Raw genomic sequence first — 9294 nt, forward strand, 5'->3', positions numbered from 1 at the left:
TTTGATTAACGACATTTTCTCATATAATCCCCTGGAGCAAGTCCAATGCGAGAGGAGTTGGGCTCTAAAATTCAAATTTGGGAGCCCAGCCCCAACCCCTCATTGTTCCAACCAGGGAGCCTATAGGGGGCTCCTGTGGGGCTGGGAGTCCCACCCTCAATTTCATCTATCTTCTCTCTCTTTCCTGGTCCATTTTTATTTTCTATTCATCTCAATGGCTAATCCGACCCCCAAATGTGATAACGAAAGTTTTTTTGGGTATGTTAAATATGACCCATCGAGTTGATTTCGCGGACGATGAGGTCGAAGAAACTCTTGATTTTTCTGAATCGCCGAACTCATCCTTTCATGCTAAACGTTGTACTTAAGTATGATAAAAAAGGAAGTACTTTTTGAAGCAAAATCGCCCAATACTTCAACGACTGTACAAACCAAAATCGTGCTCCGAAGGATCTTAAATGTCGTTCGAGCGAGATTAACAAGCAAGGAAAGCAAGCAAGACAAAAAATAAAGACCAATTGGAAGAATCACCCTCTATAAGTACCCAACAAAGACCACTTGGAAGAAAAGTATACAAGGAAAAACATTCAACCAAAAGTGGAGAAAGTTCTGCACCCCATATGACATCTGAGTTTTGGAAAGAAAAAAATGCAAAGCTTGAGACTAGAGATAAACTTCTGAAAGAGTCCATAATGTTGCAAAGAAAAAAATATAGACGTTCAACGTCAAAAATGCTGAAAATGAGCGAATGAAAATAGGGTTAGATGAACAAAAATATACTTCAAACAGCCAACAACCCTTGGTTGGAGTGGTAAGAGCCTAAGAGGTATACTCTTCCACGTTAGAGGTCAAGGGTTCGAGGCACGCTGAACAATTCAAAAAAAAAATATACTTCAAACATGACTCCCTCACAACTTGTTATTCATGAGAATGTGGTGCAACAATATTTAGAGGTGAATTTGACAAATTAGCACTAATTATTGTATAGTTTTAATATATTTGTTTAAATTTTATTAATTATTGTAATTATATATGAATTTTAATTACAACAATTAAAAATTGGATTTGACATCTCTTGTAGGGAGCTCGACATTAGAGTTTGAAAAAGTTCACGATCCCAAACCTTTAAATTGGACTTGGTTTAAAGTAGGGCCTTTTTAATACCTACGATTGTCGATTACGGATATCTAGTGGTGTTCAAAAGGTCGGGCTATGTCGGGTTGCGGGCCGGGCCTAACCAATCCGGGTTGGTAAGGTCCCTGGCCGGGCCTCACCCCGAGTTGGCTATACCCTGACCCCATCCCGGGACCGAGTATAGGGCCAAACCAGGCGGGGCCGGTTGAATGCGAGCAGGGCCGGATAAGCCCGTTACTTTTTATTTATTTATTTTTTTCTCATTTTTAAATTTGATATACAAATAAAAGAAAATATAAACTGATAGTTTATTTTGAAAGGTATTAACCAATAGTTTAGAAATAATTTTCTTAAAAGATTTTTTGACTTTGATTTTGGAATGATTTGATGATAATAATAAATAAGACCTGATATGGCAATAACTTTAGGAATTAAATCTTTTAGAAAGAAATCTATAGAATTTTAGAAAATACTTTGTCCTACCTTTTACATCAATAGTTATTAGGAAGATTTTATAGAAATAATTTTAGGAATGGAATCGTTTTGAGAGAAGTTTTTGGAATTTTAGAAAAAACTTTCTCATAAATGTAAAGATTTTTATAATTTACATAAGTAACTTTAAGATTTTTTGAAAAGGTTTATGGAAATAGTTTTATGAATGAAAGTTTCGAAAATAAACTTATGGAATTTAAAAGAAACCTATGGAATTTTGGAAAAGACTTTCTTATTAACTTAAAAATATACATATGGAATTTTAAATAAATATAAGGAATACATACGCCCAGCCCGGGACCGAAGATGAACCCGGGTCAACCTGGCCCGTTTACCATACGGGCCACGCTGTCCGGGCCTGTACGGAACGGTCCGATCCCGGTCCGGCCTTTTGAACACCTCTACTGAGTGTATCCAACACTGTGATATATTAGGGCATTTTGGTGGGAATTTTGAAGCTTCTTCCAGTCGACTGAACTGTCTGGAACTCTAGAGAGAGAGAGAGAGAGAGAGAGAGAGCTGAACTGAAGACTGAAGAGGTTGGAGAGGAACAATCGATCAGGTAAGTGGTTGTTAATCGCCTGGTAAGCAATGGCTTTATGGATGGAGAGTGGTTCTGAACCCTTGACAGAAACGGAGAAAGCAGACCTTGATGCCATTTCCGCCCTTAAAGAGTCTGCTGCTTTCGAATTCAAGGTCATATTACTCTCTCTCTCTCTCTCTCTCTCTCTCTCTCTCTCTATCTTCAAATTAGGCTTCTTAACTTTGTTCATTAATCATAGCGGATTAAACAATTAGGAAGTACTAATCACAAACAGTGACTATATAATGTGAGAGCGATTAAGCTATAATCTCACTAATATTTATATAATCCTATTACTTTATTTGTATGAATCAATGGTTTAGTCTATGTTTTGGGTTGCTTTTTAACCGAATAATAGGCGAATTGTTACTACCCAGTTTTCTGATTATTTAATTAGGAATTGATTATCTCCTCCAAAGGAATTCAAGTAAACAGTACTAACCATCTACTTGACCAGTAAGGGATTTTATTTTTCTAATTTTGATGATTTCTATCCTCACAACCAGAAGGAATTCATCCTTGTAGATATTAGCTTCATATTAATACTATCTATTATGATAAAGATTCATCCTTTTTTGAGATATTTATGTTGAGAATATTTTTCCGTTGATTGATTTCATAGTTTAATGAGGTGTTTATAGTACACGAGATTGAGCTGCTACAAAAAAGATTTATATAAGATTTGAAAAGAAATACTCAAAGTAACTACACTTATTGACACGGTGAAGATAAACATCTAACACCCTCTAGTTGTGCTGGTGGTGTGGGTGTTAGAGCATTGGGTTTAGTGGTTTACTAGTCATCGTGCCCACGGTAAACGTTGGGTAGCCAAGTGCAGAGTGGATAACTGTTGAAAGCATCTAAGTAGTAAGCTCACCCCAACATGAGTGCTCCCCTATTCCTACTTCCCTGGAGCCTCTGGGAGCACAAGCAAGACAGCAATACCTTCTCTGCCCATGCGCGGATGGAACAACAAAGGTTTTGAGAATCCAAGTGCATCCAACAGTTAGAGCTTGTTGCAACATGCTTTGTTCGTGCAATGTGTAGAGATAAATCAAACTTGTAATGCACCTTTAGTCACTCGTTCATGAACAAAGTGATAATCAATTTCAACATACTTTGTTCGCACATGGAGAGTAGTAACATTATCAGAGTAAATCATTGGCATTTGGCAGCACTATCAGAGGAATGTTATTGTCCTTTAGGAGAAACTGAATGAATGCATGTTTTCAGCAGTTCTTAAAGCCAAGGCACAGTATTCTGCTTTTGTACCTCATTTTGAAACTCACGGTTGCTTTTTTGAATACCAAATGATCAAGTTGTTGCCAATAAAAACATGTGAAGATAAACATCTAACAACTTATGCAACTATGTAGAAGGTTTGTTTTTCAGAATAAGTTCGTGAAAGTTCTTTCAGGATGAACATGAATTTATACCTGTCACATTATGTATGTTTGTTTGGTTAGCAGCGTTAGCTTCCACCGTGTTTGATGAGAATGATGGTAGAGGAGAAATTTTGTTTCTGGCCTAGAGAAGTCTCTCCGTGAGATAAATACTCAAAGAATTGTCAAAATCTCATTGAACTTTTTTTTTTGCAAATCTTACCATGACAGTAAAAATGTTGCAATACTTGGTGTTGGATCGTAACTTTCTGTTTGCTTTCCGCTAGGATATTATGTATACAAGAAGCTTTCATCAGCTCATTTTCTTTTCCTTCTTGTTTAGTTGTTTCTTTGCAAAATGGAGTAATTAAATTGTGGATTTATTTTCTAGGCTATTTATATGGGTTGGAAATGTATTTTTTTGAGGACCAATGTGTGAATCTGGATTAGACATATGATTAGGTTTGAAAATTTTGAGGAGTTCCTCCCAAGAAATCAAATTTCTTTCTTATAATTAGGTTAAAGGAAAGAATTTCATTTGATTAAATCAATTTAATTTTTGTGAGGTCCTATAAGAATTTACCCATTGTTGCCCTATTCACACAAAGTATTCATGATGCAGGAAGAAGGTAACGAGTATGTTAAGAAGGGAAAAAAGCATTATCCCGACGCTATTGATTGCTACACTAAAGCGATAAATCAGAAAGCATTAAGTGATTCTGACACTTCAATTATTTACGCGAATCGGTCCCATGTTAATCTGCTTCTTGGGAATTACAGGCGAGCTCTCACTGATGCTGAAGAGGGAATTAAGTTGTGCCCAACAAATGTGAAGGTATAAGTTCTTTCCACCAGTTTTCAGGAGCAAACTGTAATGTTTTTGTTTTTCTAAGAAGATGCCTACCTAAATGTTTGTATAATTAGGCACATTATCGAGCTGCAAAAGCTGCATTCTCTTTAGAATTGTTGTCTGAGGCAGCAAGATACTGCCAAACGGGGCTTGAACAATCACCGGGTAACGAGGATCTAAAAAAGTTAGTGAGGCAAATCAACGCAAGAAAATCAGAACTTGATCTCCATGAGGCTCAAGTTTCCAAAGCGGTTGCTGCAGCTAAGGTAATATTGTGTTGTTTTTAAGTGAAAATATGAAATATTTTTAATTATTAAGGTTATTGTGCCACAAGATCCTTGATAACTCTGAAGAAGTGATTCATCTTCTATGTTACCCAAAAGAAGATATGTTACATTGATATTAATTGAGATAGGCCACGTTTCTGATACATCTCATGAATCATGAATAGCTCTAATTAACCCAACCTTTGTATGAGAAGTCATTTTTCCTACTTATTGTTCTCATATATAAGCACAACAAATGACACAACTTACAACTTGAAGTAATATGCTAATCCTATGTATGGAAACAACTTTTTCTGAACCCTCATGTCTTATGTTAAATCCCTGCTAAAACTCTGCAGGATCTTGTGTCTGCGATTGAGACACGGAGGTTGAAGATTGGGAAGGCGACATATCAAGAATTTACAGGATTACTTAAGCCAACATTGGATAGACAAAATATTCTTCACTGGCCTGTTGTTCTTCTATATGCAGAGGTTATGTCTAATGACTTTATTGAGGACTTCTGTGAGACCGACATGTTCTCAGCTCATCTTGACATGATATCCTCATTGTACTTCATTTTATTTTTCTTTAAGCTACTGTATACATTATATGCCATAATTGGTAGATCTTTGCTTCTCTTCTCAATTTGCTGTCCTTAGCTTTCGAACATGTTTTCAGAAAGTTCACCAGCATTACCTTGGGATAAAGAGCATGCTTACACCCGTGAATCTATCGAGTTGTACTACGAGGTATCCCCTTCAGACTATTTTATGTGTTTCTTTTCATATTTATGAGTCAAATCATAAAGTAGAAAAATGTGGTATTTTTATTTGGATTTAGTTTGATCACCATTCTGCTTTTTTTCTTTTGAAACTTTGAATGAATATTAATTAAAAAAGAAAGGGGGATTTACAGAGAAAGAAAAAAAAAACTAAGGAAGGGTACGAAAATATAAAGAGCCTAATGTTACATCATTATAGCCTCCCTTCCTCCCAACTTGCACGAAGTCCATAGAAGTGAACCAGTGATGTTTCCTGCCCACACACAGTTCCTGTTCCAGTGGAACAGCAGGGCATCCTCCACCGCGAGTTTACTATTTGGATTGGAGTCTTTGAAGATTTTATCGTTTCTATCCTTCCATATTACCCAAATAATCGCTATTAGGATCAGAGACGTTATCTATCGTGGGGATTTTGTTTTTCGTTGCCCCGCACTAGGAAGTTAACTCTAGTAGGGATAACCGAATTCCATATATGCTTTTGAGCCTCATCTTGAATCTGTGAGTGACCCGTCCATTCTAATGTAGCATAGCTTTACCGAAAGGATATCCTTTTCCTCATTAGCCCACACTCTAGTGTCTTCTACTCCCTCAATTGGATGGGAACTGTTAATTGCATCTAGTAGCTGTGCTAGGGTGGGAATTTCCCGATCATTTAAATTTCTTCTCACCCTTATATCCCATGTGCCCTGGGTTGTGTTGTACATTTGGGATCCAGTTCTTTCTTTCTTAACGGAGATATGTTATATTGCTGGGAATCTTTCCTTTAAATGAATTGTTCTGCACTATACATCCGACCAGAAATTGATTGATTTCCCTTCTCCTAGTTTCTATGTGGTAATGGATTTGAATCTGCTATATCTCTTCCGAATTCCTTTCCAAACACTGCACCCATAGGGTTCCTTAGAGATTGTTGTATCACCATTTTGCCTATTGCATTACATTGTACTTGTGTAAGCAAAATGTATCTCCTATCTAGATTCAGATCTCCAGGATAGAGATCCAATACTTTTTGGTGCCTGATCTGAGATATACATTGCTAATGAAAATATCAGTTATGGGTCATCTGACAAGTCATGATAACTTAGGAAGTTGTTTCCGACGCCTTTCATACTAAGCATTCAGATGAACACCCCTTTTGAGCTGGTCATGACATAATATGAAATAGAGGTGAGGACTGAAGAATAACCGCCAGTACATGTAATTATATTGCATGCATATGGAATGAAAGTAATATGCATCAGTGTTGTAGTAGTGGCATCTTATTTGCAAGCAAAAATGTAAATAATATGGAAATAACATGCAAGTAAATCCCCAAGAAGTTTTATATTTGCATGTTATTTGGTGGTTAATCTTTCAGCATGGCCTTAGCAAACAATTATTTTCCAAGTAAAGGGTTTCTAATGATTTTTACGGTTCTACCTAAAGTATTTTTACGGCTCAACTTAGCTGACAGGTTTTCTCATTTTGCTTTCCAAGAAAGAATTAAAGAATAAAAGAAAAAGAAAACCCTTAAAGCATGACGTGAATCAAGATCATTAAACCTGTTGACATCAATTCAGTGTGTATTTCTACCCATTTACGATGATTATACACAGGGATAAAGTACAAAATAGTCGTTAGAGTTAGCTTAAGATGTACCAAAAAAAAAAAGTTGGAGATGCTTAAGATATTATTTTATAAACTGTTAAATAATGGATTCCCTGTTTCCTCCATCTCTGAAGTTATACTTCTTAGTATATAGACGTCACTTCTTTTATTCTTGATTCATAATGTTTCTTGGCCATTTTAGGTTGGTACCCAACATTCTTTACCAAAGGAGGAAGTTCTTCGATATCTGCTAGATGGGACTGCTGGTGCTCTTTCAGAAAGTATTGCTATAGAGGAGCAAGATGCAGGTGCGAGCTACCATGGCATCCCAGCAAGTAATGTACTCTGTTCCTCGCTCTGTATTAGCTATCTGATGGAAAAACTTCCATTGTGCCTTCTTATTATCTCGAGCTGGTTCAAGTACACGATTTCTGATTTTGATTATCACATGCTAGTAAAACACTTAAATAGAGTTCTTTATGCTCATTCAAATATTTTTGTCATGAGACCCGTGTTTAAGTCGTGAAGATCTACTCAGGAGTCTTGAGTGAGTTTGAATTAGGGATTACTAGTTTATTGGTGTTGCAAGTAGGGTGAATATAAATTATACAGTACGATGCTGGTAAAAGTGCTGTTTGAGCACTTGGTGCATAATAGATTCGGCTCATTCCGCAATTGTGACGTTGATAATATACTTGATTGGCCCTCATACCAAATGTCGCTGGTCCTAATTGGAAAATAATGGTATCATAACCTCAAAAGTTTTCAATATGAACAACTTTTTTTTTTTGATGAAGGCAATATGAACAACTTAAACTTAACTTAATTGTTCTTATTAACTTAGTAATAAAAAGCATTGTGCATCGGATGTGCAAGTTTATAACTTCACACTTACAGTAAAAAGATAAAGAGATTAAGCAACTGCTTTCAGCAGAGAAGTCTTGAAGAGTAGTAGCTCCAATTGTGGAAACTTTGTGACATGTGACTTGAGAGAAGTACTGCTGCCCTAGAAGCTTTAATACTATGATAGGTCTGAAGATGAGCAAAGAGTCTTGCATAACTTTATCAATTAATTCTCACACTGAACCACGTTATCGAATTAAAGATATAAACTTCATGTGAGAAGCTGAACCCCTATTTGTTAGTCTGTAAGTTAGTTCCTTTGGGACCTAAATTTTGTTGATTATGACCTAAATCATGTATATCATGTTTAAAATTTCAGTTCCATTATTCATTAGCGTGAGCAGATCGAAGATTATTTGTCTGCATCATCTTTTACTTTTACTTGATCAACCTGCAGCTTAAGCCTATGTTTACACTTCACAACACCAGTGCTAGTTTTTACTTACTAACTTCACCTATTGGTATTCCTCAGCCAAGGGCTCCAGTAAATGGGTCAAGGTAAACGAAAAGAAAACCCTACATGATGTTCTGAAGCAGCCAGACTTAGTCATACCTGGAATCCCTGGTGTGAATCTTTTCCTCCAAACCTAAATTCTCGTATCGAGTTTAATGTTTGATCTTCATATATTTCCGCCCCTTCTCTTAGTGCATATCTTTTTTCTTTGCAGTATTCTACATTGTTTCGAAACGCTCAAGCTTCTATAAAGAATTCAAAGCTGGGAAATGGAGTATTATTTACTCATAAACTACTAATATATTGCTATATTAGAAATTAGATCATCTGACTTGTTGATAAGTGATGTTTTACGGTTCTGGTAGTTATAACATATTTCTTAGAAATTCTACTTTTGTATTTTATTTAGTTTTTCCTTATATACGCGGCGAAATTATCGATAATATTCTTATTCTTCTTTTCGTTTAATTTAACTACGAACCTTGTTTAATCTCTTAGTTCATATATATATATATATGAAGGAAATGAGCTGTTATTGTCAGTATCACCGGGGACAAAGCTTTCTTATCAGGTACGCTTATCCTCCTTGAATAATTCAGTCTCTCATACTTCTGACCTTTTCTTTATGATTAGTCGATTTAAGTTGAAAAAATAAACATAAAGAAAACCTAGATCTATTAATAATGAGCTACTGGATTCGACTAAAAGTCATCGTAGTTTGAGCAACTTGAACATTTTATTATTTGAATATGATCCAATAATAGATTCATAGCACTATTTTAGTCTTCTCTTCCCACACACACACACACACACACACATATATATATATACAATTTAAGGTACATTTGACTTCAATTAG

General features: G+C 35.9%; 1 protein-coding gene across 1 annotated transcript; it reads left to right on the top strand.

The window, feature by feature from the left end:
• Nucleotides 1-1990: 1990 nt before the first annotated feature.
• TPR2 (Tetratricopeptide repeat (TPR)-like superfamily protein) lies at nucleotides 1991-8925 on the top strand. The gene is made up of 8 exons (XM_086662895.1): nucleotides 1991-2322; nucleotides 4214-4426; nucleotides 4516-4707; nucleotides 5067-5267; nucleotides 5379-5459; nucleotides 7281-7413; nucleotides 8454-8546; nucleotides 8650-8925. Exons 1-8 carry the CDS (start codon nucleotides 2218-2220, stop codon nucleotides 8724-8726), a joined length of 1095 nt encoding a protein of 364 aa, XP_086519021.1. The 5' UTR covers nucleotides 1991-2217; the 3' UTR covers nucleotides 8727-8925.
• The last annotated feature ends 369 nt before the right edge of the window (nucleotides 8926-9294 follow it).

The sequence above is a fragment of the Eschscholzia californica genome, unplaced genomic scaffold, assembly GCF_041429995.1.
Source record: "Eschscholzia californica isolate CP2 unplaced genomic scaffold, dmEscCali1.0.p SCAF_2, whole genome shotgun sequence".
NCBI lineage: Eukaryota > Viridiplantae > Streptophyta > Magnoliopsida > Ranunculales > Papaveraceae > Eschscholzia > Eschscholzia californica.